Below are 17,193 nucleotides of genomic sequence, written 5' to 3' on the forward strand. Positions count from 1 at the left end.
AGTAATTAGTTATAATTTTATAATTATTATGATATGTGTATGTGGTGTTAATATTTATAAAAATAAAAATAAAATAGAACGATTACATAAAAATGACACGAAATAATAATTTAACTATATTTTAAGGTTGTTATGAAAAATTGTATTTTATTTTATTTTCCTATTTGCCAAAACGGTGTACTTATGAACAATTTAATTCAGAATTCACTATTGTTTGTGGATAGGGGGAGTGGGAATATCTATTAATGATTTATAAACCGGGACTTCAGATAAAGCGTTGTTTTCATTAATAAACTATATTTGTAATACCTTAAAAGAAAATTATATTTTTCATTTATATTTCTACGAAAAATCAATATATACATATTATATAAAATACACTGTAAACTAGGTGTTTAATAGATAGACTATACATTTAGACAATGTATTTTAATATTCGTATAGTTTGTTCAAATTGTTTTATCATGATATTCTGCATAAATATAAGACACATCATTAAATTAAATGGCAATATTATGTTCCATATCAATATCTCTAATGTATCATGTATGTGTAACGCCCATCGGCATTTTTTAAGATCTATGCATTTTACCTATCAGAAATTGTTAAACAATCAGGAAGATATTTCGTTATTTTTAAGATGTTTTATGAGTTTGAACTAATATTAATAAGTGATTAAGGTTATTTATTAATATTAATTATTATATCATGTAGTATTTACAATCGATGAGGTTACACAGTGTATTTAGTTGTTATGTTACACAGCGTGTACAATATTAGTCAGTATGAAAACGTTTTATCGTGTCGGTTGGAATTTAAGTATAGGTAAATAAACTGTTTAAGTAATTGTAATAAAAATTTATAAATTGTTATGAAATTTAAATACATTCATACATAATACTTCGTTACAAACTGTAATAAATAATAAATGGAGGATATCAGTGGTTTTAATGAAACAATAATATACCTAATGATTGGGACACGAAACTTGATGACCTAAAAATGTTTAAAAAATGCAAACATAAAAAAATGTTAAAACGACTAATAAACAATAAAAAATGACCACAAAAATATGTTATAATGACTTAACATTTTTAAAAATGTACGTTTAATACGATTCATTTATAATAAATCATAATTATTGACATGTATTAAACACGTGTGCACCAGACCTAAAATAGTATCTGGTAATCGAATAGCTAATGGTAACTGAATGTGTTGCAATAAAATGTACATAACTTTCAAAAAAAATGTAATTATATGTAAAAAATAGTACAAAAATTAATACAATTCACAAAAATACTAAAAATGAAAAATAAAAATTTTACCATTAAATTTTATACTTCACGAATCAAATTTCTGTAAAGACGATCCTCAAATGTGAGCATTAAAAAAAGATGCAAGTGGATCAAGCTCCGATCCCTAAATTAATGATATATTATTGATTAGGATTTAGTTAAGTGATTTTAATATAATTGATAGGGCTAAATTATTACTATTGCACAAATATTTAGGGTGGTGAGTAAAAGCAAATTATAATTGAATTGATATAATATAGTGTAATGATACAACCATATTTGCATGTAATAACATACCATACGAAATAATAATGATAATAATGCAATAACAGAAAATAACAATTATATAAAATATAAGTTAATTACTATTATTTTTATTGAATATAATATGATGACTTAACTGGTTATTAAACGACCTATAAGCTTATAAAAAAAAACATAGAATAAATAGAATAGATAAATAAATGATTGCTAACCACTGTCTTACCCAAAATTTATTCCATTTCTATCAAAATATGATTAAAACATATTAATTGTAGAATTTATTTCTTCACTAAAATGGATAAAGTGGAATAACGACATATTTAAATGCAATTACTTTAATATTAAATTTTACAAACTCGAAAGTATAATATAGTTTATCCTCAGTTTTAGTGATAATATGTTTAAGCAAAATAATTTTAAAGTAATATTACGAAACGTTAATTCGAATTATTATAATAGATGGTATTGATCAATTCTTTAATATTGCTTTATATTTTTAATATTTTTTTAAAAAATTATTGTTTTGTCCAATATAAGAGTATATAATAATAATGTTCAAAATATTCAAAATGTAATAGAAATTATTTTACCTTTGATGTTAAAACCTTGTTATAGTTTAAACGGAAAAATTGAAGTACCAAAATTATACACGTTTTATCATAATATGAATTTATAGATTTATAAAATAATTGATTTGGTTTTGCTAGAATATGATGAAAGTGCTTTTTTCGATTATAATGTGCGCAGTAAACCATTTATTTATGTAATGCAGTTCTGAACTAAGTTAAGCTGTTTGTAGATTAAATGAGCATAAAATTAATGTTATTGAGTTTATATTGTTGGAATTGGAAAATGATTATAATGAAAAAATAAATTTATGTTTATTTCGAATACGGAAATTTTTTTTCAAACAATTTATTTTATATACATACCATGTTAGAATATGCAACGTAATTAATCTTTAAATAAATAGGCATATTGGTTGCATGTTAATTAAATATACAAATATAAAATATGTAAATATATAAATACCATATCACGGCGCTTTTAGTATGCAATTTTGAAACTTATATGATTATAACTTACAAGTTACAGCTGTTTAGCATAGTATATTATTATATAACTGTCTAGGGTATAGCCTATACTTTTTCAAAGTTACCAATTAAGTATATTATTATGTAACAATAAAATATTGTTTTTGTTGATTTTTTAGAAAGGCAAATCTTGATTTAATATATAATAATTACTTGTATAGTTATATGTGATTTTTAATTTTTTCAATGTAACTATAAAAAATATATGTTTGAGGTAATCGTCTAAGTTTTTTTTCCAACATTTTTCATAAAAATAAAAATGACTGTTCTATGTTTTTATACACATTCAAAATATAATAATTTATAAATTATTTTAATTAATGCGTATACTGCATGGAAAGTTTTGGATAACTTTCACTACCATAAACGATTTTTTAAAGCATAAATTTAATACCCTTAGTCTTTCTGTATCGCGCATCGTCGAAAATAAAAGTTATTTTTAATAATTTAATTTAAGTATAATTTCAGTCTTAATACATACTTATAATCGTACATTTTACAGTGTAAACATCATTTTATTACAATGACATATTGTTGTGTTTATTTGACAAATACAATTAGAATTTCTACTTTATATTGTTGCCATAGAAGGGAGTGATATTCTGTTTGAGAAATAAGTTTTAAGTCGTAGAATAATTGTATAGTATAATACGTTATTGAGTATATAGATAAATTAAATATCCGCCACACAAACTGTAAAGGAATAAAAGCTTATATATTTCTTCAAGACAAAATAATTTCGTTACTCGTATCACAACTTAGTGAAGAAATTTTCCGTTAGTAAATTATAACAATATAATGAGTAAACAATGAACTTTAATACAATTTTAACACTATTCGAAAGCCATAATTTTACTCCATTATTGAGTCTTTTATATTAATAATATAGTAATGACAACATTTTAAATTTCTATGGGAAATATATTATTTTTGGTTATTAGGTACTGTAATATTAATGTAATGCCAATTAAATTTTTGAAATATTATTAATTTTCAGATGAATTTTCAGTTTTTTTTTCAAATAAACATGCACTTGTGTAACTATTTTTATTTTGTAAAAAATCCTACTGACTTATTTTTATAGAGAAAGTTTATTTTACTCACGTGTGACTGTATCAAATTCAGTTTGTTGATGGAGTTGGGGATTTTTGACGGAGTAGTGAATGCATTTCCTGAAATGACTGATGGTGCGGCGGATGCATATTGGAACGAAGTATCTTGGAGGCGATCCGAAATAATTGTGTCTTGGCTGTCATTGATCTAAAAAAAAAAAAAAAAAATTATAAAAATAAAAAAATAAATATTATAACAAAATTTTTATATAATATATTTAGGTTAATAATTTTAAAAATTGTAAATTTCAAAATTTTTCATAGAGCAATATAATTTATAAATATATTTCATCTATAAAAAAGTAATGTCTCCGAATGACAATTAATAAATTTCTAAAGACTTGAGACAAAAATCAATGTAGTCTTAATTTTTAAGCTACACATAAAATGTATGACCTGTTTAATTTATTGAAAAATTTATTCAACCATATTTTTTGTTAAATAATACAAAACAATGAATATATTTTGTATACTCGTGATAAACAAAATCGTATATTTATCGACAAATTATGAAATTATATAATTATTATGTTCATATATATATATTATGAAAAACCGTCTGCATTTTAGTTGTATGTGTCCATATCTTATACATTATACATGATATATGATACCATAGCGTTGTACTACGGCTTAGACTCTTATCAAATTAAAATAATTATATTTAAACGTTTGGCGTATTATAAAAGTGTATAGCAAATAAAGAAAATAAATAATATACATTATTCAATTTTTTGTTATGAAATAAGTTTGGTAAATACCTATTGGCATTCTAAATAGGTTGAATATAATATATCTTTTAAAATATATTATAGTGAATTCGGGTAAACTAAGTTACGTCATGTGCTATTTGTTCACAGAAAAGTGCGTACCTAAATAAAGTTACTAAACAAATAATTTAAATAAATGTCTAAACTTTCCTCGTGTACTTATTTGACTCCAAAAAGTATCGAATATTAAGGAATATTTATTATAAAACATATTCGTATAATATATATACATAGGACAAATATTGATTATTTTGAAAGAGTCTGTGTCGATCAAATATCTTTAATATTATAAAATATATTCAAAATTTTCCAATCTATATATTATGTTTGACATACATCGTTAGTTTTTCAAAACTATAATAAAATTCGATAGCCAAAATATTACGGTTGTACTTGTATTTATCATAAACGTTAAAGTATATATATATGGCCGAATAATCGCCGGTGAACACGAAATATTATTTATTATGCTATGTCCACGTAGAAAACACGATTATATTTGGTCCGTTTGTGTTCTGTTTCCAATGGGCAAGTATTATATTATTAAATTTAATATTATTTTCCGCCATCGTCGCTGCTGGCAGCTATTAATTTCGAGTAGTGGCAGATTTCTTTTGGGTTTATTGTATTTGCTCGATAGTGTGGAAAAATGAATACGACTCAAAACGATAAGAGGTGGCCGTGGCACGTCTCGTCTTAAAATGTTTAGTAAAGGACAGAGAAATGGTCCGATAGACGGGAATAAAGGGCTTTTAAAATCCCGACGACGTTACCTATTTATATTTTACAAGCTGTACTTAGTATGGCAAACATATACATGCACATACTATTAGTGATTAGTCTACATGTATAAACATTTTATTAATTAAAGTGTTTCAATGAAAAAAAAAATTGTATTACTTAAACATAAAAATAATTATGAGAAAAAAATATACAGTGTGATTTAATTATAAAATAATAAATTGTTAACAAATAATCATCTCAAAATACTATATAATATTTAGTTATAAACTAACAATGCATACACGTAATAAAAAAATATTATTATGTAACGTTTGTGGTCGCAAGTTAGGTAATAAAAAACAAATTTCTGATCATCTCGTTTCACTTTAATACTTTATGTACATAGAAAACTTATATTATACAACACGTGCTTTCATAATAAAGGCAATTATTATTTAAATTCTGGAATCTCAAGAACAAAATTCCAAGAGTTCGAGTAGTTTATTCAAAACTAATCATTGGAATTTTCAAAAATTATTCAATTTTCAATATATAAATTTGTCTCATATAACTTCTTATGTTTTTTTTCGTAAATCGATTAAAAAAAAAAAATAGTTATTTTTCGTTAATAAAATCAGTAAAATTTGAAAATCGGTCAAAAATATGTCGGTAACCAAAATAAGTGTAACTACATATTATAGCACGTTAAACGATATTAGAATAATAATCATTAATCACATAAAACATAATATATAACTGTATATTCATTATTATGTGTTTGTTCACTGCATATAATAATATCAAATACATTATACCTACGCGTCGGTCAGTGAAATATAATTATAATGTATAATGTTGATTTGGATTCTTAAATATAAAAAAATTACCATGCACAGTTAATAAATTAATAATAAACAATCGGTGTTTGGCGGGCCATCTGAAACGGACCGCTTATAGGTATCGTCAATAGTTTGGAAACCTCTGGTATAATATAGTGCACGAGTTGATAGACTACGACCATATTAGAGGTACAACGAAGGTGACTTTCGTGTTGGTTATAATAATATGTTAGCTAACGTATAAAATATATAGTGACTCCTCGCTGGATTTCCCGTAAAAATGTCAGATAATTGTAATAATATAGTTCATATACAGTTCCATACCTACGGATTTTCGATAACGATACATTGTTATGATATTATCGTCTTTCGTCGTAAATCACCAATACACTATGGACGTAAAAGAGTTTTCACCGCCATAACCGTCTCCGCCGTCGACACAGGAATATATAATATTATATGATATTATATAAGTATATATTCCGAGTCGTAAATTAAGGAGGGACGTAAAAGGCGTCGGCGATGACGGTAGCGCGGGAGAGACGCGTATTATATTATATTATGCACACGGTAATATGTTATGCGCGCTCCGTCGGAGTGACAACAAACGTATCGTTTCGATTAATTCGCGTAAAATCGATGTGCGACCACCGCAGCCGCCGCCGCCGCCGTCGTGTGGGTAGGGATGTTTGATTTATCGGTCGGCTCCTGCAGGATTATCCTGCCAGCAGACCGTGCGACGCGTTCTGTGCGTATACGATTCGCTTTCTTTCGGGGGGGGGGGGGGGCTTTGCCGTGCGACTTCGCCACGACCGCCGTTCCTGCATTATCCTGCGGCGTGTATAATATAATGATAACCGTCGTTGTCTGGACGGTGGCCAAACTACTGCTGCAGCAGCCGTTTAAGGGATTAAAACGATCGAAAGAGAGAAAAACTGATGCGGACCTGAAGCCGACGTGAAATATAAATGCTTCGTCATCGCCAACCGTATCACCCGCCGCCGCCGCCGCGTTCGTTGCCCATAAACGGTGCACTTATATAAACGCACGAGCCTATAAATAGTATCGATTCTATCATTTCAAACGTTCTATGTTTATCGTATCCATTAAAGGTTATTGCGTATACCGTTACTATACGGTCGGACGGACCGAATTCGACCTGACAACAATAATTATACGTTTACTGTTTACGTTCATTACGTTCAATCGTATATCAAAACGAATTTTTGTCGTTTACAATATGTATATAGGTATTGCACAGCCCTAATTACAATTCAATTTAACAATAATTGTTTCGTGATATATTTAAAAGACATTTTATAATTCAAACAGTGTTTAAAATAACCGTAGGCGGATAGCACTAAAAAACACTGACATACACAAAAAATAGGAATGGTAATGCATACAATTTTAATGTTTTTATGATCAATAAATGGACATGGCAATTTTATAATATGTTCATACCTAAATGGTGCCGCTTAAATAATAATGTACAAAATATCCGAGTTCGTACCAAAATTTTAAAAGCAATAACAATTTATCTTATGGTTTTATATTGATTAAGGACTGTTTACATATAACGGAAAATGGGCATATATATGGTTAAAATATATGTTCTTAAATTTTTTTGAATCACAACTTTTTTATGATTTATACAGCTGCCCATAAATTATGGATATATTATTAGATAATTTAAATCATAATACTGCAATTCGTCTTATTTTTTTTTTACAAAAATATGTTTTACAAAGAAATGTTTGAAATTTAAAATGATGGCTTTGAAAAATCCAATATTCACACACGCAGTTTACATTCGTTTACATATTTTTTTAAAACGTGACCATATTATAACCATCGATGTTATTCGTAAGTTTCCATTATGTAACAATATACCTATACTATTTCACATGAGCATTGTGTGCAGCGTACGTGATTTATACCAAATAGGATAAAGCTGTAGGCCAAACACACACTATCTCATGTCAGATGTAAATATCGTAGCACGTATATATACGAGTAATAACGTTATAACATCTCGCGGGGATAACTAAAAAAAAAATAAAATAAAAAAATGGGCATGCCTTTGGGCGTTGCCACTAAGACATTCTTATAGTTTAAAATTACCATCACTAACGCGTTTTGTTTTATATTAAATTTGTTGTCATTCCCGTGCCGAAAGTTTAATTTTCGACTTTTGTCAAAAATAGTTGGAAAATTAAATTTTTCAGTCCAGCAAATCTTAGACGTGGCCACGAGTAGTTGGCCCGAAGGTTTGCAAGAGCGACGACGGACGCAAACCGGCACGGCAGCCGAACTGTAGACATTGAAATTGTAACGGAAACGGTTTTATGATCAGAGCACGCGCCCAAAGTTACGAAGGGTGTAAGGATCGACGAGTTGCGGATTGCGATCTGAGGATAGGACTCGTGGGAGACACTGTTATATGAAATCGGGTGATATGACCACCCGGGGACAGCGGTTACGGTCACCGCGTTGGGAACGCTCACTTTACCTAACGGCTTCACTGCGCACACATATATTAAGAAACAGCGATTATTAGTACGGTATACCTATGCAGCGTATATTATGATCAAAACATTGGTGTGTTTGGATTTTTCATCGCGGCAATCGGTATACGCGCATTACCGGGAGAGTACACAGCAGTTTTTCGGCTATACATAATATTCTGATAACATTAAGAGGCTTTATAAAAATCGTTATATGTGTTGTTAACATAATATCATGTGTACACTATTAAATATTTTTATTCGAGCGACAAATTGACGGTCACGAAAGACTATAATATCATGTAATCTCCCCGTATAACATGTGTACGGGCGGAATAAAGATTTTAGAGAGCGGTATTCTCTCAAAAACACGGTGTGATTACCGCGGTGAAAAATGAAAACATGCCGTGAAAAAATAAAAGTAGAGGTATATACGCCGCTATTATTAATGAGCACAGCGCACCATGACAATCGTTCCCGAAACAGAAGCTGCTGTATCCAGTCTAAAAACGCGAGACCCACATTATAGTTATTCTCGTTTCGCCGTTTGTATCGCCACACGGATATCGTGCATGTTTCACATTATTACGGTTTTATTTTTGTCGTTTTGTGATATACCTACCTACCCTATTCTATTTACACAACGAACAAAAAATTCCTATAAAAAAACGTGTCTTATAATATAATGACAATATTATTATTTAGCGAAAAGATCTAATGGTAGGAAATTAAATAATAATAATAATAATAGCAAAAAAACTAACCGACGATAAATTATTCCGGTTCCCGAAGTGGCTGTTATACACCGATGACGGGTGTAGCAGGTCACGTATGATTTTCGTATATTAAAACAATAATCATATTATATTATTATAATATGTATATGAGGCCATCGGTTTATAAATGGCTGCTACGGTGAACTGTTGTGTTTTTGTTAATAATAAAATGTTTAAAAAGATGAAATACTTATAGTTGGAAGAATAATACTAATTATTCTTATCTAAAATTAACAATACATTATATCAATATTAAAGTGTCGAAGTTGAATAAATCATATTTTAATAAAATAATTTTAAGTTTAGATGAGCGGTCAGTGGAGCCACAGTGGAATTAGTGGATTAGTGGACATATTTTGTGGAATACTTCAAGCCATTTTACTCAACCAATCTAAACTTTCATGAATATAATTAAAATAATATTTATTCAAATCCTACATTAATACGTATTACGTACACATAAATATTTATAGAAGATCAATTATAAAATTAAAATTAAAATTTGTTTATTAAAAACAAATATATCATAAATATGATCGACTGCACTATTACTGTAATTGAAGATTATTTTATTTTGTTTTAATATTTTTAGTATTAGTTGTATTTCTTAATTGTATTATTTTATTATAAGTTCAAGTCTTAACACTAAAAGAATAGAGTTTTTTTGAAACTATGAGTATACAATTACACTAATTTTTAATTATCACTTATTCCACACCAATCAAAAAAACTTTTGTAAGTTATCACAATTATTTTTTAATTTTTAAATTATATTTAATATTTGTTTTTATATTATGTCATATAACATGAAAATAGCTTAAAGCTGATATTGGAAGTTAAGTATTATTTGTAAAATTGGTACTAACTCTACATGATAAAAATTTGTTCATTACATCATATTATATTATTTTTTTTTCTTTTATATGATTCTTGATCCAATGTCAATAACCAAGGTTATTACTTATTATATAAATATCATAAATATATTAAATTAAGAGTATCGAATAAACTCAAATATTAATAAAATACTTGTCACAATTATTTAATTTTTTTCAAAATAATTAATATGAACAATGTAAATATTTAAACGAAATTCTTAAAATAAAATTTATTTAGAATTTCAAGAAATTTATTGTGAATGTTATTGAACTGCAATAATTTAAAATGAATAACCATTATATAAGGATGGCTTCATATTTATTTTTAAGGATAATATCATAAATACTTGAATTTTTTTATTTTCTCTATACAAATAATCATAGCGTTATTGTATACGGTCATATTTAACAACATAAAAATAGTAAGAAAAAAATGAATAAATAAGTTATCTAATTTTAATAATGTAAGAAACTTGCACATGGATATTACTATGTAATCAAAAAGCATTCCTAAAATGTTTAGTGGAAATACGTTGTCGTCTTGTATTCTACCAATAACAAATAGAATGCAATGAAAACAAACCCAGTAAAGTAGGGTTTTGAGAGAATGTTGCTCTGACAAAATGACATTTGTGCTGTAAAATAGTATTTCAGCAAACCTAGCCGCTATATCGTCAAAACTATTTCTGGCCTTTATAAAATATTGTATATTGTTGAATTTGAGTGTGAGTTTTATTATAGATTTTGTAATATTTACGTAACTACTATAACTTTAAAATGTTTACGATTCATTTTTTGCTAAAGATATCGAATGTTTTTTTAAGGAGTTCAGCATGCAATTTTCCAACGATGGGGAACTAGTGGAAATAAGATAATGTAGCACTGCAGCATATGCACGCATAATATTATGTTACCAATCTGTGGGTCAACAATTAGTATTTTTTTTATTTTTAAATAGTGTATTTAAAAAAATATTGGAAATTTGATAGATTATATTTAAATACGTTATGAAGTTTACTCGAGACTAATCGTTATAATAATTTATTTTTATTTTTTTTTTAACTCTGTATAATTACTTTTTTTCAGATATTTCAAGTCTTGCAATTTAATGAAATCAAATTTAAGAAGAAGAAAATAATGACCTTGATCCCAAGTTAACTTTATATGATCAAATTAAAATATATTTTTTCATATTTCTTATAACACTACTAATTTTATTGGTACGATGAACAAAAAAATATACATTTTTTTACAAAAAAAAAAGCAACGGTTAATATCCATCTCCTTATTATTGCATCACATATTTTATTTAAAAAAAATTATATAAATTTTCCTTTTTATTATATTTTGAACATTTTTTAGTGAATATTTGAACGCTAAAAAGTTGTTATTATAACTTTGAGTATAATTAACAAAACTTCAATAGTTGCGTTACTTCCATAATTGTTATAATAAAAAGTATATTAGAACTGATAATTATATTGAATAAAATTTGAACTGAATAGTTCAATATGACTTTGATAATTTATTAAAAACTTAGATAAAAATATAAAAACAATCATAATACAACAGTATAAAAAACCTCAAAGCGTCACACGCCTAATAACATAATTATTACTAACCTACAGCCCATAATACGTATCCTGTTTAATTATATGTATTCAAAATTAAATTAGTATATCACCAAAATCTAAGATTTAGGTAACAATTTTATTTTTGTATAGATATGTGTTGAATAAATAATATATATTTATGCTATATATATTACATATATTAATAATTTTATAATATCACTAAAACATTTTGAACAATTGTATACTATTTTGTCTATAAATTAGAAAATAATACATTTAAATACAAGATTTTGTTTATTTAAAAATAATTACACATACATGGATTTCACGTCATGTTTTTTTGAGTAATGATTATATAATTTGACGGTTAGTGCAATATTTGAAGATAGTTCAATCCATTCACTTCATTTTTATATTATATTATAACATATATAAGAGATTCTAGCGAAACAAAATTATTTAAATGAAAAGGATAACACATTTTTATGATTGTCAAATATGATTGAGGACAAGGTCATGCATGAATAATATATTGTATGAAGGATATTATTGGATATATAGAAAAAAAATCGGTAGCCACTTTATTTAAAACCTATGATCATTCCGAGAAACTTGTAAAAATGTAATACGATAAGTAAACGACAGTATAGCCAATTTGATTGCATTTCATGTTGCGTTTGAAATGTTCAGTTCAACTTGACAATGGTTTAAGGTCCAATTGCTTTATGAATTGCATTTAAATTTATTGCTGTAAGTACAACGTTCGATAAATGTTATTATATTAGAAAATACAATATAATTTAAGTTTAAATTTATTTTTTTGAAAGGTACCTATAATATGAATTAGTTTATTTGAGTTTTCTATCGACAGCTACAATTATGTATATTTTTTCTCTTAAATTTATCATTACATACTACATACAAATAGAAAGTAATTTGTAGTACGCACAGTGTATCTATTAAAAATACAGTTTAATATATTATGTTGTTTATTTATAATTGAAAATTGTGCAAATTAAAAACAAAATATAAGTATGTTTTACAAATTAAAATTCTTAGGTTATCTATTTATATAATTTATGTTTTAATCGCACACAAATGAGTTAATTGTTTAAGATAAATTAATTAATTATTTAGAAATAAATTACTTATCTATTTAGTAATAGATTTAATATGGTTGTTTTATTTTACAAATATTTTAAAAATTATGATAATTGTTAAACATTTAATTGAATTTGTCGAACTGTTTAACAAAATAAAAAAAAATACCGGATTAATGAAACAATAAAAAATATACTACAGATAGCTGTCTACGTGTATTGTTATAGCTGATGTTATAAACTCCGAAAGGGTAAATGTGAACAATAAAAAGGAAACCAAAATAAATTGTTAAAGCATTTAACAAATAAAAAAAACAATACTTCTTGAATGAGTCATAAATCAAAAATTATTGTATTGATCCTTTTATAATTATATGTTTTTATAATAATATATTATTTTAGGACGTTAATATAACCAACAGTCCTAAAAAAACTTTTTTTTCGATAGAGAAAAACATTTTGTCTACTACTTTTCAATATCTTGATAACTGGTCATTCTGTAGCATAATATATTGTAAAAAAAATAATTTTATTCCTTTAATGAATTTAAAAATATATCATTTTAAATTGTATTATTAATTTATTATATATATATAATTTATTATTTTTTTTTTAATGTTATTCAATAGCATTTTATAAAAATAATTCTTATAAAATATTATTATTATTATTATATTAATATACATTTTTTTTTGCCACTTTAAGGATATATTTTTATGAAAGATAAAATACATAATTTTAAAATAAGTATGACATTAAATACGATTTAAAAAAACGTATTAACCAGGTTTTATAGAATATACTAACTATATAATATACGTAAGTACTTAATGAGCTACATAATATGCCACTACGTTGATACCTTTCGCCTCTTATTATTGTGTAAAGAATGACATTGTAGTGGTGATAATGAAACTTGAAAAAAAAACTGTTAAACGTGTTATAAAATTTTATAACCAAATACCAACTAGCTATAGTTTATTATAAAAATAGAGATTTCCTATGTATAAAAACTACGGTCATTATGTATGAAAAGATCACAACTTATTTGAATACAAATATAATAAAATATACTATATACAATATAATATTATAATGCTTATATTATTATGTATTATTTTTTCAACTTCTACCAAAACATGAGTTCGTATTATAATGAAATAATATGATGCGACATTGAATATCAAACCTGATATTGATAAGTTGATTTATTGTTATTGCACACTTATAGGTACCCAATTTTTTTTTAAACAAAAACAGTTGAAGTATGTAGCAGGTAAAATACTACCATCAAAATTGCGTTACAAAATTAAAAATTGTAATAGATATTTGAAAAATTGTGCGATTAATATAAATTAAGGATAAATAAAATGCACTTTACTACGTATCTGCTGCACCATTAAAGAACAGTTCGCGATGACAACCGACATAGAATAAATAACTATCATTGCTGGCTGTAATAATTTTTCATTTTATTCGGGTTCTTCGACATCTGCGTCATTGTTACTGTGTTAGTCATTCAACTAAGCGAATACTCTTCTCTAATGGTGGTGGCAAATACAATGTAACCACTAGGTTCGGTTCATTTAACGTCGATTTACGAATATCATCAACTTGCAGCAATGCAATGAGAGGACGCGCGACATCGTTAATCTCAAATCATATGACTATAGCAATATTCGATAATTTAAAATTCTCGGTGACTGTTGTAGTTACATACCAATAATTTAAAGTTTACTCAGTATTAGTCAAACACTTGAATATTTTACTAAATCAAGTATCGTGGAAAATTATTACTATTATTTTAATAACATAAAATAATATAACCACTGTTGTTAAACTTTTAATATTTAAAATTTACCTATTAATCATTTTGATCAAATACGTTGTTAAAAGCATATTATTCTGTCTTTACCGTTGGATTTTATTTCTCTATAGAGTAACTCTGTAGGATATGAATTTAAATTTTAAAAATATAATAATAATATAAATTAATACATGTGTGAAGTACAATAGAACAACTGTGATTGTTGGTACAAATATAATTTAGGACCTATAGTGAAATAACTTAAAATGATAATTTATTCAGTAACTTTACTGGATTTTCACATTTATAATCACATCCAAATTCGTCGCATTGTTATATTTTATAATATTAAATTATACTAATAAAAGTAAAAAGATGTACTAAAATACGTAATAATATAATATTGTTATATTAATATTAAACATCCAAATTATAAATAAAAATAAAAATATTCATTATAACTTTCATAAAATATATTAAAAACCATTGGAAATTGCACGTATCTATTTGAATTGCAATATCGATGTTACAAAAATAGATGGATTGTTGTATTATACTAATAAATCGTTAAGTATCAAAAACTGATTAACGAACCATAAATTTTAGAGCGGTACCAAATTGTATTACCATTACGGCCAAGCAGGTATAAATACAAATAGAGTGATCTACCTTGTCTTTTTGTTTTCCCATGTTCAAGTAATCAAATATTATAGCCATACGAAAAATACGTAATAGGTGGACCACAATGTAATTTATAATCAATATAATAGGTAATAGGAATATATATGTATATATAATACACTAATAGCTAAAAAAAATATGTCTAAACTCTAATAATAATATTACAATCCTATAGAAAACTGGTAATAATCTGCTATACACATTTTTAATTTTATTGTATTACACTTTTAAAATAGCATAATTATTAATTATTCAAAAATGTAATAAATTATTATTCACAAAACGTTTTGAAAAATTATGATTGTTAGTTGCACAATCCGAAATTTAAACGCTACGATTGTATAGAAATGAAATATCTTTTAATAAAATAATAAAATAATTAAAATATTCAACTTTAAATAACTAATATGTGGCCAATATAAATTATATTTGTATTAGGTATATCTGTACTATAGATTTTTACATACATATTTTATTATTATTATTATATACTACATTTTTAGATCTAAATACATTAATAAGATAATTTAATCAATATAATTGTGTAAAAAATATTTAAAATTCTAGTTTATTTCATTATTAATCTATATTAAATACTTCAACAGTAGATTTAGTAAGTTCTGTTACCAATAATTCTTTTACTTTTTAACAAATTATTAACTTCAAGGCAAGACTATATAGTTGAGAACAACGTGAATAAAAAAAAAATATTACTTGACTGTACAATATGTATATAAATTATAATTAGTTACATAAAATACGTGTAATAAATTATAATTTTGATTTACTCATTCATATCTATAGTTGATATAAAAATACCTACTCAAAACTTTTTATTTGTTATATTTAATTAAAAAGTCGGGGAAATAAATTTTTAGTCATAATATATATATTTTATTTCGAGCCAACTTTAACAACAGCAGTGGCCATTGGGGGAAAATTATTTCATAAATAGTAAAATTTGAAATGCTTTAGTGCTTTTTATTACGTGGCATTTAACTTAAAGAACTTTTACTGTATAAGTAATTTTTAATAATAAAAAAAATATTAATAGATGTCATTAAATAAAGTTAAAGTAATAAAAACTTTATAAAACTAGACTATTGTTGAACTTTTCTTTGAATATTCTGATAAGGTAAAATTAACTTATATGATAACGATAAATGTACCGGCTAACTAACATATTAAAATGTAAACGACTTTGTCCAGTTCAGTATTCAAATTTTAATAAAATACCTGTATGTTAGAAAATGAACTATTGTGAGTTAACTTCTACCATTTAGTGAATACCGGGAAAGAGGAACACTAAGACACATTTCTGTCATATGTGTATATTAGAAATTATTATAACTTTGATAGATTTATAAATCAAAAACAGTAGATCAATAAAAACTTTTAACTGATCTATTAATTTTCTAATAAAAAAAGTGATTTGTTGCAATTTTTAAACTATTTAACATGAACAAAAAAAATGTTAATATCTTAAGTAAAATAAATTTATATTTGAAAAACTATATTCAAATATGTAATCAATGCAATCATTTTACGTTAAGTGTAAATATTGAATATTTATTTTGTGATTGAATTATTTAATCTATGAAGTCCCAAAATGAAATCAAAGATTTCCCAATGCTTAAGAATTTTAAAACCATAAAGTTTATTTCATACAACCACTGAAAACCCTTAGGAATAAAAGTGCTTTGTACACCAGTACAACACTTTACCATTATATTATTATCCTCCTGATACTATTTAAATTTTAAGATTGCA

The 17,193-nt window shown here is 25.5% G+C and overlaps 2 protein-coding genes across 3 annotated transcripts in view; one reads left to right on the forward strand and one right to left on the reverse strand.

The window, feature by feature from the left end:
- The window catches only part of LOC132931673 (uncharacterized), a 42,974-nt gene extending 33,190 nt beyond the window's left edge, over positions 1-9,784 (forward strand). The window contains exon 4 of the mRNA XM_060997586.1: positions 9,685-9,784. Within this exon, the coding sequence (XP_060853569.1) occupies positions 9,685-9,693 (9 nt within the window). The 3' untranslated portion in view covers positions 9,694-9,784. The remainder of the gene's footprint in view (positions 1-9,684) is intronic.
- The window catches only part of LOC132931672 (cyclic nucleotide-gated cation channel subunit A), a 180,884-nt gene that overhangs the window by 96,361 nt on the left and 67,330 nt on the right, over positions 1-17,193 (reverse strand). For both annotated transcript variants that reach the window (XM_060997582.1, XM_060997581.1), the window contains exon 3: positions 3,761-3,916. In XM_060997582.1, coding sequence (XP_060853565.1) covers positions 3,761-3,916 — 156 coding nt within the window. The remainder of the gene's footprint in view (positions 1-3,760; positions 3,917-17,193) is intronic.

Source organism: Rhopalosiphum padi, chromosome 1 (genome assembly GCF_020882245.1).
Source record: "Rhopalosiphum padi isolate XX-2018 chromosome 1, ASM2088224v1, whole genome shotgun sequence".
Lineage (NCBI taxonomy): Eukaryota > Metazoa > Arthropoda > Insecta > Hemiptera > Aphididae > Rhopalosiphum > Rhopalosiphum padi.